Genomic DNA, 22480 nt, shown 5'->3' on the forward strand with positions numbered 1-22480 from the left:
CAGGGCCGTTGCCGGGTCCAGGAGGGACTCCACGTGGAAGTCCTGTTGGGGACTTTGGATGGTTTTCTTCAGAACTGCCATCTCCAGCCCAACAGTTTTAGAGCCTATCTACTGGAATTCCTTGAACTCCAGGTAAGTGGCGTCCACGATCCCTTTTGCTCACCCGCCCTGCACCTGTCCTGGGGGTCCGCCATGTGGTCCAGGCGGGAGGATGCCTCAGAGCCTATTTCTAGACCCTGAGGCGTCTGTCCCCCACCCCTACCCCGCCACGTTTCTCTAGGAGGGGACCGGCTGGACTTGCGAGCCGGGGCTCCAAGTGGCACTTCCTGGGGATCCAAACTCAAGTGCTCCAGGGTGCCCGACTCCCTGGCGACTCGGGTGGCACTTTGGGAAAGGTGTCTCATGGCTCTACCAGGCCCTCCCTTCTTTGTGGAGAATGGAGGACGTTGCCATTAAAAGGGCTGCAGACGCGCATCGACTGGCGGGCTCCGGAGCCGGGGAGAGATGCTGCGCTCTCAGGGAGCCGGTAAGGCACTGCCCGGTTCCCCGCGGGAAGGCAACAGACATTGGGGGTATGGGGCAGTGGAATGTCCCTTTGGGGAGGGAACAGTGGGCCCGCAGTGTCCGGGAGCCGGAGTGAATCCGAGTCTGCTCTGCAGCCCGCAAATGCACCGCGGAGCTCGCTGGCTCGGGGGAGAACTCTGGCTGCCCGCCCTCTGCACGCCAGCCTCTCCCTTCGGGTCGGAAACAGAGGCCCAGCCTCCGCATTGTCCGGAGAGCGGGTTCAGTTTTAACAAGCCTTTTGGTAAAGCTCAGAGCCATGCCCAGTCAATGCCATTGCCTATAGTATTTGGGGAGTCGCTAGTCTCTAGATGAGACTGGCTTTTAGCAAAGCACAGGGAGGGGAGAAAGTCAGGCCAGAGACTAACTTTTAGGTTTGGGCTCCCAGTGTGCTCTCTGGTTTGGAAAATGCCAGCCATCCTTTGGGATTTGCAGCCAGGGTCTCGGGAACCTCACGTGGGTGCTGCTATTTCCTCATCTTCCAACTATGGCCATAAAGTGCTGTGGGGAATTCTGGTTTCAGCCTGAAGGTGTGTGGAGTCGCTGGGTGGCTCCTGGCTTGGAGGCAGACCTTTGAGATTAGAAGCAAAATCAATGGCCTAATCGGAGTTTAGGGTATGGTGAGTGGCTTCAGAGTAGAGATGAATGCATTGATTTAGAAATTAGCCCATAAGAAAGAACTGCTCGTACTGTCTTGAAAGTGGCAAATTTCAAATTCACCAACATAATTAACCAAACACGTTCCCCTTCTAAAGGGCAAAAACTCTTCACTTGTAAATGACCCGAAATAGATATTTTTGCCTGTTGCCAGATGGCCCTTGTTTTAAAGTTACTGCGTCCATCTTTGATGTAGTCTGGTATAGATTTTTGTTTTGTTTTATGTTTTAATGTGTTATATTTGCTTCCTTGGCGTGTCATCTTTGCAGGCAAAATGTATCTACAGGTACCTGGTGGTGCCCCAAGGAGCCTGGCTGGGAGCTGACCACTGCTGTTGCCACTCAGACTGGGGCCCCTATGGTGGCTGAGGGTGATGCTAGCTTGAGGTGCCTACAGAAGTCTCCCTTCCTTTCTGAATGTTAGCGATGGGCCCGCCCCTTCCCCTTCCCCAGCCTGGCTGCCTCTCTCCACTTTGCACTTTAATTCACAGCCTCTTTGAGAGGCAGCCCCTACTCCCCCGGTCTGGATTTAATATTTATATTTAAGTGTAGCTTAAAGAAATTCCCCTGAAAATCCTCAGAGCCACAGAGAGACATAAGTATGTTATGTGTTTGTTGTGACCACTATACTTGGGTGTGCAGTAGGGAGGATTAGAAGCATTGACTTGTCTGGGGGAGAGGGGGAAGCAATATTATGCGTGTCTAGCGTCTGGAGAAGCGTGTCTTCTGTTTGTTATGCGTTAGTTAGTGTTGACTGATGTTTACTCACTATTTTGATCTTTAATAGTTTAGTTTTCTGAGCTGTGAACATTGATGCAGAGAGAGCTGCTAAGGACTTGCATTTCCGAGGAGCAGGCCTCCCTGTGTGGCTGTTAGTGTGATTGCTCCCAGGACTGAGGATGGCTGGAAGTCTTTGGAAAGCTTGTGGCCCGGATGCTATCTGTGAGATCAGAAAGATCTCTTTCTGGCTGGTTAATACCAAAGAGCCTTTTAATGTTTACTGCCTGGTATTTCCTGCCTTGTTCACTTTTCCAGAGAAAAGTTTCTGTGGACAGAGCAGGCAAGTGCTTTTAAAGGCAACAGCAAAAACTCTTTTTGTTGATGACCGATACTAGCCTCTGTCCCCTGTAATGTGTGTGAGGGAACTGGACTTTAGTGCTGGTCCTCCATGCTTTCTGTATTAGTCATTAAACACTGTGAGCCAGGGACTCCATGCTGGGTTATGTGCAGAGTAGACCCACCATTGGTTTAAGCCACCAGAAAGGAAACATATTCTTTTGTGTTATCTTTTGGCATTTTAGGAAAATCTGACTATTTCTTCAGGACAGGGGGATTTCTTCATGCAGTGGGTATTGGATGTGACTTACCTATGTGGTCTGGTAACTGTTTTATTAGGAGTGTGAGTGTTCTGGACTCTTCTGCTTCTGCATACAGATGATAAACGTCATCATTAAACCTTAAATACTCTCTTTAGACCCATTTTGTTGACTTTCTTCCTAGTTCTCATGCTGGATCATAGTTTTGGCTGTAGATGTTTTGCTTCTGTGATCTCTTTTTTTTCACACCACTGTGAGAATTATCTGTAGACATTACAGTTGCATACCACTTCTCATGCCCAAGCACCTGCCACTTTGTGCCTTCCTTTCTATTTTAATTCTGAATCTATATCAAAATATCCATATCATTTTTGGAGATTCATAAAAGAGTAGGGGCAGTCTCTCTAATTTACAGTCTCGTCACATCCCACCAATGATTGCTAATGGCCAACTCAGATCAAGTATTTGCTTGTTAACAGGGAATAGAGAATTATAAATGTCCAGCAAGCTTGTGGCCTCCTTCAGCTTTTCACACACAGACTGGTGCACATTTATGGCAGGAAATTGACAAAAGGAGAAGCTGAATTGCCTTGGCCTCCAGCTTTCCATCAGGAATGAGGTTGAAGTGATTAAAGAGCTATGCAAGAAAGCCCTGCATGTGTTTACTAACTGTGCAGTGGTGAGTTCTTCACTATATTTCTTGACCCTCCATTCTTGTGGGGCATGTCTCTGTGTTATGCTTTAGAAACATCCTCTGGAACGATGGAGTGCCCAGCTAAGTAGTGAGGGGGTGGTAATGGGTTACCAGTATTCCCAATGAAGCCGCCTTCCAAGTAGACCTGCTTCTGGGGTTGCAACATGGAATCAGCAGTCACTCATTCAAATATTTTCCTTCCAAGTACAAATTCAATTGTGTGATGTAGTGCAGAGAATTCTTAGTCTGTGACACACACTTGCTGTTTTCAATATTTATTTATTTATTTATTATTTTATTCTTTTTCCTTGAGACAGGGTTTCTTTGTGACTTTAGAGCCTGTTCCCCGCTGCCCCCTAAGAGGGGAGAAGGTAAACTCTCCCATGGAGAGTTCAGAAGCTTTGTTCCTGTCACCCAACCCCCTCCAGAGGGGACACCTACTACTGTAAGGAGTTAGGATTTAAAGGTGAGACTTTGGGAACATTCACACAAGTATCAGCCTATACCCTGGCTTCTGCATGTTTAACAACAGTTACCAGCCACATGGTGTTATCCTTGGTACTTGGTCAGCATTCCTTCTGGATGAGGCCCTGGAGCAGCAGAAGAGGACAATGCAGTCCCATGGGGCTGGCATTGGATTCGCCATCTGCTGCATGGAGTTACTTGGATGTTTGTACCCTGCTTCTTGCCTTAAAACTCAAGCCTCTTCAAGTTGTTGCCCCACCCCACATGCCCTAGTTCCAGGCATTTGGGATAGCTGTTTGGGAGGGTGATGATACAGAATGGTGGCTCCTAGGTACCCCCTAAACCCAACACACTCACTTCATATAGTGCACCCTCGTCAGAAAGCAGCCCGAAAGTGATTCTGAGAGAAACAAGCCCTGCCATTTGAAAGTCAGTGATTAAAATATTAAAACGCTGTTTGGGGGGTAAATGAAAAGGGCTGGTGGAAACTCAGAATCTCTCTAATTTGCTTCTGGAGTCTGGGAAGAAGTGGTCTTTCCAGTTCTGGGGGGTAGTGAAGTTTTACTGAATAGTGAATTACCATATCAATAGGTGCCTGCTAAGCCACTGTGACTTCTTATAATGGCCTAACTTTGTTTACTCTTTTCTTTCCTTTCTTTTCTTTTCTTTAAATGAAAACCTCAAAAATAACTAGTAAATTCGGGCGAAGCTGTTTCTAAAGGAAAAGTAGCTCTCTGTTGAGTGAAGTTGAGCCTTTACCCTGGGAGGAACATAGGGAATGCACAATCTTTTTATCTTAGTCTAAGTTCACTGGAGCCCATTCATCAAACATTTACTGAGAATTCATCTGTACCAGGCCCCATGCTGTGCTCCAGATACACTAACTGTGAGATGGATTGGCCAGGTTATTTCCTCCAGCAAGGAACCCGGAAGTGCAGACTATCCCAATTTGCTACAGTGAGCATTGAAGGTCACTATTGTTTTAAGAATGAGGATCAGGAAGATTATCCCCAATTTATTCGTCTTATTGGTCATTTGTGATTTTTCTGATTTATTGATCATTCTTGCTAAGAGATTATACATGTTATTAGTGTTATGATTTTGTAGGTTTTCTCTAGTGTACTTAAAAATAATTTCTCAATTCCTTGTATTTTCTTTGGGCTTAAATCACCGTCCAAATCTTCAGGTTTTTTCCTCTCTCCCAGTAAATGCATTTTAGCTATAAACATCCGTATAGTTACTGCGTGTCACATCTTACTCACTCTATTTGTTTATTTTTTGTTTCTTGAGACAGGGTTTCTCTGTGTAACCCTGACTATTCTCTGTAGACCAGGCTAGCCTTGAACTCAGAGATTTGCCTGCTTCTCCCTGAGATTAAAGGCATGTGCCACCACTGCCGAGCTATATCTTAATATTTTTGATGTCATACTTTTATAATCATTCAGTTAAAGTATTTCATCTCTACTGTAATTACTTCATGATGCATGGTTAAAATTTGGTTACTTCTAATACCAATATTACTGTTGATTTCTTAGCTATACTGAGATCTTAATTACTGTTGTTTGTTACTTGTGGTTGTGTGCACATTTTGTGCCATCAATGGTTGTCCACTTTGCTTATTTTGTTTGTAAATTTTCAAGGCCTAAAGTTTGACAGCTAGTCAAGCCTGGCCCACCAGAAAGAGACCCACCTGTCCCCTCCTGGGGCTTTGGTAAAAGCATGCACCACTACTCCTTGCTCTTAGTGTGGACTCCGAGTACAGGACTCAGGCCTGTACAGGCAGTCAGTCTAGGCACTCAGTTAGCTCCTTTGCCACAAATACCGTATATTCCAAATGACTTTACTCGTTTACATGCTGGTTTCCATATAAACTGGGTCATACATTTCACTTTACTCTTGTATCTCTCAGTTAATAGGTCAGTCTCCCACAAGATTTTAGGTTGGAATTGTTGTTTCATTTTTTTTTTTTTTGCAGTTTTCTGTTTGGTGTCCTTTGAATTTTGTCACTTGCAAATAGGCTTGTGGTGGTAATATGCAAATTGCCTGAGTGATAGCTGTGCCCCAAACACTGACTTGGCCTTTGTCCAGGTCATGGAGCCGCTCTGAGCAGTCTGTTCTCTTTCTCTTATAAGACCGCCAAATCTGTTGCCTTAAGGCCCCACATTTATAATCTGATTTAACCCTGGTGAGTTCCTTAGCTGCTCCAAGCCCAAGTACAGTGGGCTGCAATGGGCACTGGAGCTTTAATGTATGTTTTAGGAGAACACATTTCAGCTTCTGGCATCATAGAATACACATTCTCACGACCTGGTCTGGGGTTGCATCTCGCTAATAAAGTCACGAAGTGTGAAGCTGAGCAGTATTATCCAGGGAACATCAAAGTGCTTAGTATCTGGCACTTATCAGTTAATCATGGTGTGTCTAGAGGTGATTTTAAAACCAGTTTCCTATCCTTTATTTTTTCAGGTGCTAACTTTGGGTCTCTTCTTGGAATAGGAGGAAGAGCCGTTCTCTACTTTTCAGAACTATGGAGAAACTAAAGAGAACCGATGTAAATAAGTTGAACTCTCTTCTGGCCTCTCCCCTTTCGAGACATCACCACTTCACCCTGTGAGGAGCCTGAAGAACTAGACCAGTCACTATGAATGTGACCACCTTGTTTTCCTTCACAAGTCCAGCTGTGAAGAGACTTCTAGGTTGGAAACAGGGTGACGAAGAAGAAAAATGGGCAGAGAAAGCTGTGGACGCTTTGGTGAAAAAATTGAAGAAAAAGAAAGGGGCCATGGAAGAGTTGGAGAAGGCCCTGAGCTGCCCGGACAGCCAAGTAACTGTGTCACCATTCCCTGCTCCCTGGATGGCAGGCTGCAGGTGTCCCACCGGAAGGGATTGCCTCATATCATTTATTGCCGAGTGTGGCGCTGGCCGGACCTCCAGAGCCGCCATGAACTGAAGCCTCTGGATTGCTGTGAGTTTCCTTTTGGTTCCAACCAGAAGGAGGTGTGCATCAACCCCTATCATTATAGGCGCGTGGAGAGCCCTGGTGAGTGGGGTGGACTGTGTGTGCACCGTGAAGCCTGTTGAGACCAGAGCAATAACTCCTTTCTGTTGTGGAGTGTAATTCCAAAATATCTTGGGGAAGTTTTGTGTGTATTCATACATGCGTGTGCAAAAGAGCACAGGAACTTTATCTACTCAGCTTTTGCTCACCTTAACGAGTGTCTGTAGCAATCACTTTATAAAGAGGAAGGTTTACTTTACTTTGTGATTTTGAAAGTATCAGCCCTTGGTACTGTTGATTCCAGGGCTCTCTGTCCTGTAGCACTATAGCATCCTGGGGTAGAATGGTGGCATTGCAGAGCTCATGTCACAAGAGGAAGGAACTGGATCTCTACTATTCCCTCCAGTGATTAGGAGACTTCCCACTAGGATGTGGGGACAAGCCTTCAGCACCTGAACATTTGGGGGTACATTCCACCCAAATTTTAGCAGTCCTGGAGTATTTCATACATGTTAAAGGCCTCCTTCCTTCTAAGTGATTTTGTTTAGAATCAGGTTCTGAAAATTAAGGTGTGTGTCTGGATTTTCTTTCTATGGTTCACATTGGTTCTGTGTGTCTTTCCAGCAATTTAGCTGTGCAGTACATCAGCGGAAAACAGAAGCACAGGGTCTTGTCGTGTGCACTAAAGGAAGGGCCCTGTGGGGCAGCTGTGACCAGTTCTACTTCATGTTTCACGACAGCGCTCTTTGTCATCTGTATTGAAGTGTGCTTGTGTTGTGTTGTGTTCCCTGTGGGCTATGTTCTGCTGTGAGGAACTGATGCTGTTACTTTAAGATAGCTCAGTCTTTACATGTGTGGTTGGACTATGGTAAAAACTGGAGTCGGCCTCTCGAATCTATGGATTCTGCAGTTATACATAGAGGCAGCTACAGATGAAAATAGTTAGAAAAAGAACTCTGTCTCTACTGAGCAGGCCGACTCTTCCTTTCTGATACTTTCTCTTTCAGTTTTGGTGGTTGAAAAAGTCCATGGACTTCATTCTTTCTGGGGCTCAGAGTCCAGGAACTCTTGGTGGGGTGGGCCTGCTCTCTTTTCTTCTCATCAAGCCTCTGACTAGGTATGATGGCCACCATATAGGGATCACAGGTGTTTGTACCTACCTGATGCTGCCCAGGGTCACCAGTGCTGGAGGTCCTCGTATAGGTTGGCTTGCATTGGCCTGACCCCAGCTTAATGACCACCACAGCTCTGCCCCTCCCATAGTCCCAGGGTTAATCCGCCCATTGTTCTGGAAGGAGTTCAGGGTCTTGAGAGGTGACTGGGCTAGGTGCTATGTTCCTGCTTGCTTACTCCTCTTTATCTGGCACCTGGAGCAGTGCAGCCTGCATGACTGACTCCTGTGGATGCCTAGACTCGGTGGCAGCAGCTATCGAAGGACAGAAGCCCTCTTATTCTCTAATCAGCTGAGTGACTGTCTCACAGTATTTATATCGTGTTAGGCATCGCAGGTGGTTCAGATCTGATTTAAAGTGTGGGTGACGCAGACACATACAGGCCCACATAGATACTGTGCCGTGTTACACCAGGGACTGAGCGTCTGCAGATGAGGGCTTCCAAGGGAGCTCTGGTACCAGTCTCCCGTGGATATCAACCACTACATTCTGAATTTATATAGTTTGCCCTAGAGCTTGGTTCTACATCTGGACAGGCAGATCAGTTGACAAGTGGTTCTGTATTGAAGCATTGAGTTGCCACAGTGTCTGTCATTCAGGATGGTTTTGTTGATGGGTTGGTTCACTTAGCTGATTATTTCTGAGAGTCCCCAAATATGGATGGTGTCAGATTTGGGTGGCCTCCCTCCCTGTTCCTGTTCCCAGGATGGCCAGGTGACTTTTCTCTCACAGGAACTTCAGACCCCAGGGGTAGACTGCAAACTTCCAGCTCAACCATCCAATAATAGGTTGGTCTCCAAAGGCCTTTTGTATTTTTGTGGAATATATAAGTCATGTAAAAGTAAAGACTAAGGAATAATTTGCAAAGGCTTTTGTGTCCACTGCCTGTTTTTAAGAAAGAGTGGATATAAACTAAACCTTTCTCATTTGTCTCTCTGTTTTCTTTCTGTCCCCAGTGCTTCCTCCCGTGCTGGTTCCGAGGTACAGTGAGTACAACCCTCAGCACAGCCTTCTGGCACAGTTCCGTAACTTGGGATCGAATGAGCCTCACATGCCACCGAACGCCACGTTTCCAGATTCCTTCAGGCATCCCAGCACCCACCCGTTTCCCCACTCGTCCATCAGCAGCTACCCCAACTCCCCAGGCAGTAGCAGCAGCAGCAGCACCTACCCTCACTCCCGCACCAGCTCAGACCCAGGCAGCCCTTTCCAGATGCCAGGTAGGAGGAGGCATTCGGGGACGATGTTTGCCTTGGGGAGGTAGATGGAGGTGGCCTGTAGGGGGGCGCGGTGGTTGGAACACTGAGCACATCCTGGTGAACCAGTGCTTGGAGAATATCAATGTAGGGAGGGGAGTTATACATACAGCTGGAGAAGAGGATGGCTTGTTTGAGTCCTGTTAAGTTTTGTAGCAGCTGCATCCTCATTGAGTGGCACAATTGTTCCAGTCTCTGATCTCCATAAAAAGAAAGGGGAAAATGTCATGTTACACACACTGCTGCTCTGAGAAGCGGCTTCGGTGAGCTTTTCCAACATTGAAGAACCCTTGTTATCAATGCAGCCGCAGAAGAGCTAATTACTGGGGTATCCGCCCGACCCATTTAATTAGATTCATTTTGCCAGTGATGTAATTCCAAAAAATATGTTAATATGCTTTTAACAGCAAGGAAATGCAACAGAAGTGATGGAGAACATTGCTTGTTTAACTTAGCAAAGACAAAAACCAGTTATTTTCCTGCTTGTTTAACTTAGCAAAGAAGAAAACCAGTTATTTTCCTGTTTTAGTCATAACTGATGGTGTAATAGTGACTAATTAGAGGATTACTCTTTTCAGATTACAGGTTAGTAAACAAGCATCTCAAATATTAGTGCCAGAGCTCTTGCCAGTCGACATCAAGAGGGACACGATAAATAAAAGATCATCATGAAATGCATGGATATTTTTGGGAGGGAAAATGATGGGACAGGATGTTTATAGAGTCACTTAAGGTGCTTTATATTAAATTTTACTTCAGCATCCATGTTGTACCTTCAGAAATTAAAATGTGATCCATGCTTTATTGCTTCCTCCGTTCCCAACTATAAGGAAAAGGAAAATGTTTACCTAAAGTTATCCTCTGAACCCTGCATACAAGTGCACACACATGCATCTGTGTACACTTGAGCAGGCCTAATCATACGCAAAAGCTCTCAGTGCAGAGGAGAGTCTGTGCCTGAAGCATGTATTTTTTTTTCTTTCAAACTTTGTAGCTGACATACCAACAACTGCTTACCAGCCTCCTGAAGACGCCATGGCCCAGGATGGCTCTCAGCCAATGGACACGAATATGATGGCACCTGCACTGCCCTCCAATATCAACAGAGGAGGTAAAATGAGTTGTCAGAGTTTTGTCTGTATGTCCTGTCCTAATGTTACTTTTACTCATTTAGACCTTAAAAAGGTAGGTGTTTTCGAAACATGGAAAAAACGTTTTGTTGTTTTAAGCCTAATGTAAAGAATTCTCTAGAGCCCATCTTTTTACTTAAACTCTGTCACAGTCCAATATGAGATCTCAGAATTGAATATGGAGGTCTTAGATTCCCACTGGTCTCTGAAACAGCCGTAACCAGTGCTCTGCCATTTTGTGTTACATAGTTAGGTGAAGTGAGTTTCCAGCATTGGTGGTTAGAAAACCCAACTGTCAGTCACCTCTAAGACAATCTGTATGTTGACCAGTGTGAATAATCAGCCACGATTTATTAGTTATGGAAAAATAAACAAGTTTATCTGTGTCCTTAACATGCTAATTTGCTTTCATCTTCAATAAATGAGTAAGTGATACATATAATATCATATATGCATTTATATACATATATGCACATATATCAAATAACTGTTTAAAATGCATCTGTCTATGATTTGTTACCAATAAATATGGGTTTGTATGGCTGTTTCACATACCTATATACACAGGAGGTTGTTAAAAATCTCTGTGCTTACAGAGATAGTCGGAGGAAATGATTGAGTCCTGTTTTATATAAAACAAATACATGTTATTTATATGCTCATGTGTTTTCACGTCTTCAGAATAGCCCCTATGCCACTTTTGGAATTTTTATTTGGGGAACAAGATACCCTATGTGGGGCCTGTAATGGTCATGATGAGATTATCTCTGTTACCCCCAAATAGAGACTTATTTTTAAGTTTTTTTCCTTTAAAATAGCTTAAAAATGTTCCCAGTTGGAGCCATTTAAAAATCACATAGTATTTTCAGAGGAAAATATTTTGACTATTCTCCTGTTGTTACCTGTGGTGGATTCCCAGAACATGGGTCAGCAAGCTACAGCCGGCACACAGATCAGCCCACTTTCTGTTTTTGTAAATAAAGCTTTATTAGAACACACTGTGCCCATTTGTTACGTATTATCTGTGGCTAAGATTTTTATTTGTTGTTGTGGTTACAAAGGCAGAGTGGAATAGTTGTGATAAAGACCATATGTTTCACAAGATCTTCCTGGCCTTTTATAGGAAAAAATGTGTCCACATGCAAGCCAAATGAATAGCAATTTTAACAATGCTGAAAGCTGATAGAAGGCCTATGTGACAGATGGCACAGCCTTCTCTGGGGTTTGGCACTTGTGAATTACTAAAGCTTTGCTCCTTGAAGAGCAGCAGACAGGGAAGCATTGCTTAGAAAGAAACAATGGAAATAGTATACTTTCAGCTAAGCTACTTACATAAAACAAATAACTGCTGGTTATGTTAAGAACATGACAGAACTCGGGAAGCACAGGCAGGCTGAACGCTGAGTTAGAGGCCTGCCTGGTCTACAAAGCTACAAAGAAACTGTGTCTCGAAAAACCACAAGCAATCAAACAAAAGGATGTGGAAGTCTTTCTCCTTCTCCTTCTCCTTCTCCTTCTCCTTCTCCTTCTCCTTCTCCTTCTCCTTCTCCTTCTCCTTTTCCTCCTCCTTCTCCTCTTCCTCCTTGTTCTTCTCCTTCTCCATCTCCCAGTCCTGGTGGATTTTCTTTCCATTTCTTATATTTGTACACTGAAGCCCCATGAGACTCATTAGAGTAATGATCAAGTTGGCAATGGTGTGGCTGGGCTCTCAAAAGGCATGCATAAGAGGTTTTGACGCAGAAAGGGCTCTTTTCCCAGCCTTTTGGTTGAAAGCATTTAGAAGCATTATCTGTTTGGAGATTCATCAGCCTTAAGAGATTGGGCCTAACAAGCTGCATCCTCTTGGTAAACCTGTGTAGTTTCTATTGTTGGCCCATTCTGGGAAGGGAGAGACAAACACACCCGCTTGGCATGACTTGAAGCAAATAGAAGGAGGTTAGCCTGGCGTCTGGATGAGAGAGATATATTTTATTCAGGAGGAATGGCCAGCTGGCACGTTTTCTTCCTGAGCTATAGCAAAACTGGAGCTTCAGCCATCACTAGCTCTTGTGAAGCCAAGCAGCTTCTTCATGATAGGAAGAAGTTCATTTTCAGGGCTTGGAGAAAGCAGAGGTCTGCCAAGGCTTTGCCAAAAGCTGTTCCTTTCTTCACCAGCCCATTGGCACATATCCGGGCCCCTCCTGTTCCTGTGCCACTTGCTTTCTCATTGGTCACTGTAATACTTGTAGGTAGTGTGCCAGCAGGAGTGACTTCAATTATTTCTGTATGTTAATGAGCAAGTTATAAGTCCTTTGTATTCAGCAAGTGCTGTTGCCCTGCTTGCTGAGCTGGTATATTGGATCTCTGCCAGTTCCCCAATGAAAGGAGAATGCCGCCCTTAGTAAGAAGTACATAGGATTTCACAGAAATGACCTATGTGATCCTCGTAGTTGCCCCTCCCTGTCTTCATTCCACCGTGCTAAGCCAGTTTTACAATGGGGTTTCTGGTTGGGGTGCTCCAGGAGTAACTGTGAGCAAATTTCTTTCCTTCTTGCAGATGTTCAAGCTGTTGTTTATGAGGAACCAAAGCACTGGTGCTCTATTGTGTACTACGAGCTTAACAACCGCGTGGGTGATACGTTCCAGGCCTCCTCCACAAGCGTGTTGGTGGATGGTTACACTGATGCTTCCAACAACAAGAACCACTTCTGCCTTGGGCTGCTTTCCAACATTAACCGGAACTCCACAATAGAAAACACCAGGCGACATATCGGAAAAGGTGCGTGTCCCTTTACCCCTCCTGCAAATGTTCATCTTTTCTTCCTCTAGAAGTGACCCCATCATTCTTGTGGCAAATGCAAAATGTTCAGATGCTGCTGTTCGCAGGAGATTCCCAAATGGCCACTAAACCAAGGGTATGCCCAGCCCCCATGTTCAAATTAAAGCAATTCCCTTTGCAGGTGTGAACACTTTGCTTTTGTGTAAGCTCAGTGTCAGTGCTGGTGTGGGTCAGCTGATCATTGCACTCACAGTGCTGATGTAACACAAACATTCTGAAAAGTCATTTGGCAAAGTGATTCAAATCCTTTGATCCAGCCGCTTAACTTCCAGGAATGTCTCTTATAGATATTAGTAAAAACCGTCCAGTGACATTTGTTATGACTGCAATAGTAGATAATTAGTGTCAACACGGGTCTGCTGAGGGAGCCTGGCTAAACAGTTACAGCAGCAAGTCATACAGAAATGTGAGAGTTTGCAACAAAGGCTTTAATGATTGCAAAACCGGACACAGTATTGCAGACTGTTAATTAACAAGCATTTTCCTCTGTTGCTGAAGGAATGTCAATATTTTCCACATCTTTATATTTCATATATTGTCTTAATTTTCTAAAATGAAAAGACATCATTTTTGATATCAGGGAAAAGGTTTTTTTTTTCTTCTTAAACAGTTTTCTCACTGGGTGTTGGTGGTGCATGGATTTAATCCCAGCACTCGGGAGGCAGAGGCAGGCAGATCTCTGTGAGTTCGAGGCCAGCCTGCTCTCCAGAGCTAGTGCCAGGATAGGCTCCAAAGATGCACAGAGAAACCCTGTCTTGAAAAAACCAAAAAATAGTTTTCTCTTTATTTTTGTTCTTAAATATATCTCTGTATATCACTAAACAAAATGGATTTCTGCCACAGTGGGTAGAACTGATACTGGAGTCTTAGCCCTGTGTGTCTGTAGAAATGCCACATTGTGTTTCCTCAGACAGTCTCACTAGCGTTTTCTACTAAGCCATTCCAACTAAGCACCTTCTTAGCTCAAAGCCACACTACCTGCCTGTTTGCTAGCCTCTTCTTACTCCCTCGTGAGTCTTAGCCAGAGGGTCCATCTTCCTTTTTGAAGATTTGCTTTTATTTTCTGTGTGTATAGCGGGGCACATAGTGGTCAGAGGACAAATTTGCAGAATTGGTTCTCTCCTTCGTCCAGCTTTAATAGGAGGGGATCCAGGTCTCTGCCTCCTTCTTCCTGAGAAGGGGGGATGCTGCCTGGTCTTCCAGCATCCTAAGCTATAAGACGTTTTCAATTATTGTTTTTTCTACTTATTTCAGTGAGCTCCTTTTTCTCACAGTATGGTTTTTTTTCTATTTAAAAAGTGTCTGTTTTAACTAGACCTCATGTCTTACAGCTTCCAGCAGTAATTCTTCAATCCAGGTTTCACTCCTCTCTGTTTATTGATCATCCCTTCTCTGTCTCGGAAGTTTTCTGAACAATTTAGTCTTGGCATAAATGCAGAAGATTTTAAGCACTCGGGATACCCCAAGAAACTACAGGTTTTATTGTGGTTTATTTTTAGAGCGTACGTATAATTTCAACTCTGGTTAAGCAGGACATTAAATACCAAAATGWAAATGTCAACCATTATTATTTTTGAGAGACTTGTTTGTTCCTGAACACACTGGTTATCACAAGCATAACATAGATGTCTGTCACAATGGCTATGTGAGTGGCCAAATTTGACTCTGCCCGGGTGCCTTTCAGCCTATGACTGACATGGTGTATCCTCTCACAGGTGTCCACCTGTACTATGTTGGAGGAGAAGTGTATGTCGAATGCCTGAGTGACAGCTGCATCTTTGTGCAGAGTCGGAACTGCAACTACCATCATGGGTTTCATCCCACCACTGTCTGCAAGATCCCCAGTGGGTGTAGRGTGAAAATTTTCAACAACCAAGAGTTTGCTCAGATACTGGCACAGTCTGTGAAGCATGGTTTTGAGACCGTGTATGAACTCACCAAAATGTGCACTATTCGAATGAGTTTCGTGAAGGTGAGCAGTGCCCGCCCATCTCATTCAGGCCTGACCCCTGCCTCACCCCTGCTATTTACAATATGTATACCTGTGCCTTACTGGTATATATTCCTATCAGTGCCCAGCAAGAGCACCATTGTCCAAGAGGTTGTCATGGGAACTTAGAATATAGTCCTCTCCTCCCACCTCGCAGGTCCCAGAGATGGAACTCAGGTCTCCAGGCTTGGTGACAGGCACCTTTATCTCCCCCTGCCTCCCAGTCATCATGCCGTTTATTCTGGGTCAAGCTAAGGGTTTAATAGAGTCCAGGCTGGAGCATGTCTTATTCCAGAACAGGCAGCCTAGTCAGTCTGTCTGTCTCAGCAGTCCTTACGGCTCATATCAGCCTGGGGAGGGACAGCCTAGTGAATCTTGTCAGTTTCAGTAAAGGTTTTACGATGTCTGCTTCCTGAGATTTAAGGACTTTGCCTAGAGGGTGGAGTGTTTCACCTCCCCTTAAAACATTCAGCAATTCTGGAGCTTCCCTATAGGACAGAAGGTTTTATCTTTGAAGATATTGCTACACAACATGTGTAAAAGGTGAGAGAAGAACCAACATCACAGATTTGTTCTCTGAGCTCCACATGCACACTGTGGTGCACATTAACACACATTCATGCAACAACAACAAAAAGCTGGGTGCAGTGCTGTGTGTAGTCCCAGCATGGGAGACAGATAGGATCCCTTAGGCTTGCTGGTCGCCAGTCTAGCCTGATTGGCAAAAGCACAGGTGCAGCAAGAGAACTCATCTCAGAAAATACAGTGCAGTGTGATTGAAGAAGACAGCCAGTGTAGACCCCTGTACTCTCCAGGCATGGACACACAGATAAAGGGGCAAGGGATTGTTCAGTCAAAGGTGTAGGACTCTTACAGTGGTCCTGGGTTCAGTCCCAGCATCCAGCTGAAGAGGATCACGATAGCCTGTAACTCTACCTCCAGGATCCAACATCTTCTGAAATCCACAGATATCACACATTCATAGGTAAATCCATACTCAACATGTACATATTTGCACAATTTTTAAATAAAATATTAAAAAATAAAGCCAGTTTGACAATACATGCCTTTTATTCCAGTGCTCAGAAATCAGACAGGTAAGCTCTGAGTTTGAGGCCAGTTTCATCTACATAGGGAGTTTAGGCCAGCCAGGGCTACCCATTAATAGTATGTCTTAAAAGTATAAGTAAGTAAAGTGTTAACATAACATTAATGTAGTGGGAAATAAATATTTAATTTTTTTGCGAGACAGGGTTTCTCTGTGGCTTTGGAGGCTGTCCTGGAACTACCTCTTGAAGACCACAATGGTCTCGAACTCACAGAGATCCCCCTGCCTCTGATTCCTGAGTGCTGGGATCTAAGCCGTGCACCACCACCTCCTGACTAAAATATCTTTATTTAAACAACTACTCAATGTATTTTAAGTTTGTAATTATCCAAGACTAATAATATTTATTTTTTTATTTGAAAAACGGTCTCATTCTGTACCCTGACTGGCCTGGAACTCACAGAGATCTGCCTGCTCCTGCTTCCCGAATGCTGGGATTAAAGGCATGTGCCACTACACCAGACTAAATAGGTGATCCTGGGGTCCTTGGGTAGACTTTTGGTGGACAACGTCCATCCCCAAAAATTACCCATGCTTTTGCAGTATGTTTGTTTTCTTGTGGGACATAGCCATGAGTCCAAACATAATTGTGTGAACTGATCATATGATTTTTTACTTGGTAGAGTGACTCAATGAGATAGAGAGTTAAATGACACCAGTGTGCTTTCTTTTTCCTAGGGTTGGGGAGCCAAGTACCACAGGCAGGATGTTACTAGCACCCCCTGCTGGATTGAGATACATCTGCATGGCCCTCTCCAGTGGCTGGATAAAGTTCTTACCCAGATGGGTTCACCCCACAATCCTATTTCCTCAGTGTCTTAAAGGGCCTCTGGCTTCTGTCTCTTGCAAGTGTTGAACCTTGCATGTACTTGAAGGATGGATATGTCAGACGGGTGAAAACCTGACAAGGGAGCTTTGATAATACTTGACCTCTGTGACCAATTGTTGGATTGAGAAATTAACAAACATTGGTAACATGGTGTTGATATCAAGAATCTGTTTAGTTTACATTGTGACATTCTGTTGTATGATCAACTAAAATGTTGATTTTTAGCAGGACTTTTGTGTATAGCTTTAAAGGAGATGGCCAGGGCAGGGGCAAATTATCTATTAGAAGAACAATCCTGAGCAGTCCTTTTGTTGGGAGTGTTTGGCAGAGTGTTATGCTAATATTCTTTGAAGTGTGCACTTCATCATGTTCTGAGCCCACCCTGAATCATCTTTTAATGGGTTGTCATAATTTTTAAAAACTATTTGTTTAGTTTGTTTAGTTTGTTTTTAAAGGTGAATCTTTATGACATACACAGTATTCTTTCTAAAACTGTATGCTGACTGTAGTGCTGTCTGAATGACGTCAGGCTTTTGCTCCTTGCTAAATATGTGTATACAGAATATTTGGAGGTTAGGAATAGTCTAACTGGCTAGTGGATCTAGAAGGTATTTGTCGGTGGGGTGGGGGAAAGGAAATGACAACCAAAAATGTGGACTATGTCTTAACGTTCAGTTTGTTGTCTTAAATGAGCAAGCTGGTGTCTGAATTTGCTGTGTTTCAGTTTTTTTAGAGTTTATCTGACTTTTTTCCTTTCTTATCTTTTATTTCATCTGCTCCACACTGAAGCAGCTGGTTAATTCCTGTAACTGTGAGAACAAATGAATAATTCCTTTTATTTGCAAAACAATTGGCTTTGTGTTTCAATGTCTAGTATATGAAAGGCTTGGATTCAATGAGCAGTTTTTATGGAGTTTACAATATAGATATAGGATTTAAGTTCCAAATGAATTATTTACAAAACCTAGTAACTGTGTTCATTATTCACAGGTTTAAAGAAGATCCCTATTGGAATCCATTTCAAAGATTTTTTTTTTAGGGTTTTCTTTTGTTTTCTTTTGTTAATTTGTTCTATTCTCCTCTGCTCTTATACATTGAGTACCTTTATTCCAACACTAGTGTGTTTTCTCTACTGGAAAATTTTAAATAAACCTGTCATTGTTGCTTCCTTTGATTAAAAATGTGTCATTTTCTTTCTTTGCTTGTAAAAATTGGGGATCGGTAAGATGTGGTCTTTTGAGTGATCTCGCCAAATACAAAAAGCTCAGTTGGTAAAGTGGGGACACGGAACCTGGCTTAGTAAAATAGCAGAGTGATCTAACGTCAGGAGAAAGGACACATAAGGCTGGAGAAGACTAAGGGAAAAGCAACGAGGAAGGTTACCTACCATGGTGCAACTGTATAGGTTACAGGGTAGCTAATGGAGCAGGTTCCTCTCCGTGATGTGAGTTTCAAATATCAAACAGGTCCTCTGGCTTGATAGCAAATCTGTTACCCACTGAGCCTCTCAGCAGCCCACAAGTGTGTGAGCTTTTTATTCAAGGGGCTTCCACAATGTAGTTACTGATGGATGCCCTTACTCAAGTGGACGCATAGTTTCCCAATCTGAAGGGTACCCATAGGGCAATGTAGCCAGGGCAGACCAAAAACTGAATGCACAGGAGAAAGTTACCTTTGTGGTGCAGTTTTACTGGGATGGTTGATCCCCCCTTTCCCAACAAGGGAATTTTTTTTTAAATTTTTTTTGAAAAAGAAACAATTTGAGGTAATTATGTTTTCTGGCCACACAAATACCACTTTTCAACTCACGTTATCTCCTGGACTAGGTGCACAACACCTAAATTTAAATGTCTACTGCCCCCACCAATTGAAATCCACTTTAAAAGACAAGATTGTCTTGCTCGCCACCCACTGAAACTACAAAATGTATCCCCTTAAACAGTGACCCAAATTTCTGCTTGTTATTGTTGCCTCCAAGAAACATCAATGGCAAGCTGAGGAAGCTTGTGCCTGGAGACCTTCACTGTTACAGTTTCCTGTCCATCCTTGGCTAATTGCTAGACCACTTGTCTTCTGTGGACCTCTCCATGCTCATTGACTGAGTGGAGATGGCAGCATCACACATTTGAGCTGGGATCATTCAGCTAAAGTTATGAATACCCTAGAAATGTGTCACAAATTCAGGAGCCAACTTTCTTGAACCCTTTGTAGTCTTTGTTTTCCATTGGCCGAGATTGTTCAGTGTGCCTGTGTCCAGGATCAGTAAGATAGTTTTTTTGTTGTTGTTTTTAATTACTAAAACTGGACTGGGAAGAGGCCCAGCAGGTAAATGATGAGTGTGATTATCAGAGTTTACACCCTACAGCCCACATAAGTGTGGGTGGGTATGGCAGCCTGCCTGCAATTCCAGCCTGAGAAGTTAGACAGGATTCCCCTGAGCATTTTGACTGTGGGGACCATCCATATCCATGAGCTCTAGATTTGATTGAGAGACCCTGCCTCAAAGGATAAGGTAAAAGAACCATCAAAACTGATTCCAGATATCAACCTTGGGCCTCCGCATGCATACATACACACACACACACACACACACACACACACACACACACACACACACTTGAAAATGACAAATGAGAATAAATAAAGTTACCATTAAGAATGAATTATAACTGGAGAAGGAAAATAAAGAGCTCAGTTCAAGTTTTCTCCTTTCTTGGTGGAAACTGCCTTTGCTGTTCTTGAGTTCCTTTGTTGGACAGTTATAGAGTTGGGTATTACACTGTGACTGCCTTAAAGATGTACTAAATAAAACACAAAGATCATTCCATCCATTGAGGCCTACTAGATGGAGACCCTGGAGTATGCAGTGCGGTGTATAAAAAGGCCTTTTGTATTTAAGATCAGGTATATGGAATTCTATTAAAATCTTAATGACAAAACATTCTCATCTGCCAAAGGAGGTCAGGTAACAAGTCTTTCTGCAATGTTTTGTTAAAAGAATTAGAAAAATCAAAGCAACTATTTGTCTAGAGAAGGAGAAAACAAATGAAGTTCAAGAAAATGACAAAGTTATTTGAGACTCAAAGCCAGGATGATTAGAAGTGGAGAGCCCTGGCCCTGCCAACTCTAGCATTTGACAGAACTGAAGCTCCAGCCCTGGCCTCGTCAGCAGTTTCCCTATGTTTCTTGCACATGTTCCCTCGTCTGTAAAATAGGAGACCGTAAAGCTAACCTGACTGGGTCATCGAGAGATTAACTGAACAAAGCGCTTAGAGCTTCTCTGTAAATTATTAGCTCTGATTAAAATCCTGTCTTTGGGACCAAAGGAAGGACACTGGCAGGGTACAAATGCCCCAGTCTCTGCTGTAGGCACCAAGCCAGCGGCTTGCTCACATTGTTTCTCTTCCTCTCAACAACACAGGAGATACTTTCTACTCTTTCCATAACTCTGGTTATCCTTTGCTGGAATAAATGATTAAGATGGCCAGTGTGTAAAGAGAAACAGTCTTTTCTTAGCTCGCAGTGTGGAGGTTGTGATTTGTGACTTGACAGGGCAGTCCCGACTCCGTGAGGGACAGAGGGCAGCATGTTATTACAGGAGCATGGGGCAGAATCGAACTAACTGCCCACCTCGTGCCTGAGCTGCAAGGGGATGTGGGATTCGTGTCTCCCACTATCCCCTTTGACAGCATGCCCCAATGGCATGCTATGCTGTCTGGAAATTTACTCTGCTAAACAAATTAGTCTGTCGCTGTTGATTCAGCCTCACTAGAATTCCCAGCACACCAGTGAGATGTGGCTGGAAGGTAACAGTGACTACCTCAAGTTCACTCCGGAACCTTGTGAGTGGCCTGCTTACTATCCATATTTCCATAGGCAGTCTGCTTTTTCACAGACCCACTCTTAGGCTGTTCAGTGCCACTCACAGCATTCTAGAACTTATTTAGACAGCACCTCTAACTGCTCTGAATTCCTCCCATAAGCCAGTTCCAAAAGTCTGAGAACAACACGGTCAGTGTATCATCAAAACAGCTGAGCTTCTTCATCGAAACAGCTGAGCATAAACAAACACTTAAAGTAATATTCTACAACAAAGGTCATTTTGGGCAATATCTTGATTTGGAAGATGACCTGGACTACTCCAGATCCTGCATCAAATACAACCTGATGGCAAAATGTTTCAGTAAGGGTGCTTGCCCCCAAGCCTGATGACTTGATTTTAATTCCTAAAGACCCACATAATGGAAAGAGGGACTGACTCCTGCAAGTCATCCCTGGCCTTCACATGTGTAATGTAGCATAAACGTGGGCTCACATGTACATGTTGCCACACACAGACACATACAATGAAATTAAGGAAACAACTGGAACTTATTGGTGATTGGATTTCTCCATGCAGTTCTAGATTCATTTTTCAATTTGTTCCTTTGTTTGCTGGCCACTATTACATTAGCTAACTCCTTGCCTTAAACCTGTCTGTCTACCACCTCTCGACCATCGGTCTTCTATCTAAACCTTGTGTATCTATCCTCTATGATTGGTCTGTCTGACTGTCATCTCTCTACCTATCGTCTGGTTTTCTGTCTGCCATCTCAATCTTTCACTGTCCTCAACTGGTTTCTCTCTTTCTCTGTGGACATTAACTGATGTATTTTTCTTCCACCCCCATACAGCACCTTTGGTTTTTCCAGCCTTCTGATGCGTTTGAACCTTCTAGATCTAGTCTCTGGAACCCACTTACATCATTTTCTAAAGGGAACAGACAGCAAAACAAACACGAAGGTAAGCTTTTAAACAATGTTTTATTAAATTTTCCTCTCTTCTTGATTCACAGCTGGAGAATTCTGGAAACAATCTCCCCCTGAGAGTTCCAAAGGCATCAACACAACTGTCTCCTTGTCATCCAGGATTGCTGGAGAGACAGATTCTAGTCTTGTAACAAGTCTTTTCTATGTAACCTATTTTTTATTTCTTCTCATTTTTTTCTATTTGAGACATGATCTACCAGGCAACAATAGCTGACCTGGAACTCTTTATGTAGATCCGGCAGGCATACATCAGCCTGCCTCTGCCTCCCAAGTGCTGGGATTAGAGGTGTGTGACACCAAACTCAGCATATGAACTACTTTTAAAGATTCATTTATCTGTGGGGGGCAGAGGGTTTGAGGGTGTGAGTATAGGTGCCAGCAGAGGCCAGAGGAATCAGATATTCCTGGAGCTGGAGAATGACAGTTGTGAGCTACCTGATATGAGTTTTGGGACCTAAACTCCACTTCTTGAAAGAGCAGTATGCGTGCTATTAAGCACTGAGCCATCCTTCCAGCCACAGCCGGCATAGTTTTACAAATGGAAAGCTTGCTGACTCCTTTTATTATGTTTCACATGGTGAAATTACGGTGTGGTGGTTCTGGGAATGTCCAGCTCACCAGTACTCTACCTTCGGCTCCTGACTGGCAAAAAGAGACCTGCATGAGTGACTAAGCCGCA

At 43.7% G+C, this 22480-nt stretch overlaps 1 protein-coding gene across 1 annotated transcript; it reads left to right on the plus strand.

Moving 5' to 3' along the window:
• The first annotated feature begins 6333 nt into the window (after positions 1-6333).
• LOC113839079 (mothers against decapentaplegic homolog 1-like) lies at positions 6334-16986 on the plus strand. Its single transcript, XM_035453800.1, is given in 7 exon segments — positions 6334-6505; positions 6508-6732; positions 8819-9082; positions 10113-10229; positions 12785-13006; positions 14782-15038; positions 16843-16986. Coding segments are annotated over 7 exon segments (1401 nt in total).
• Positions 16987-22480: the final 5494 nt, after the last annotated feature.

Source organism: Cricetulus griseus, unplaced genomic scaffold (genome assembly GCF_003668045.3).
Source record: "Cricetulus griseus strain 17A/GY unplaced genomic scaffold, alternate assembly CriGri-PICRH-1.0 unplaced_scaffold_299, whole genome shotgun sequence".
Lineage (NCBI taxonomy): Eukaryota > Metazoa > Chordata > Mammalia > Rodentia > Cricetidae > Cricetulus > Cricetulus griseus.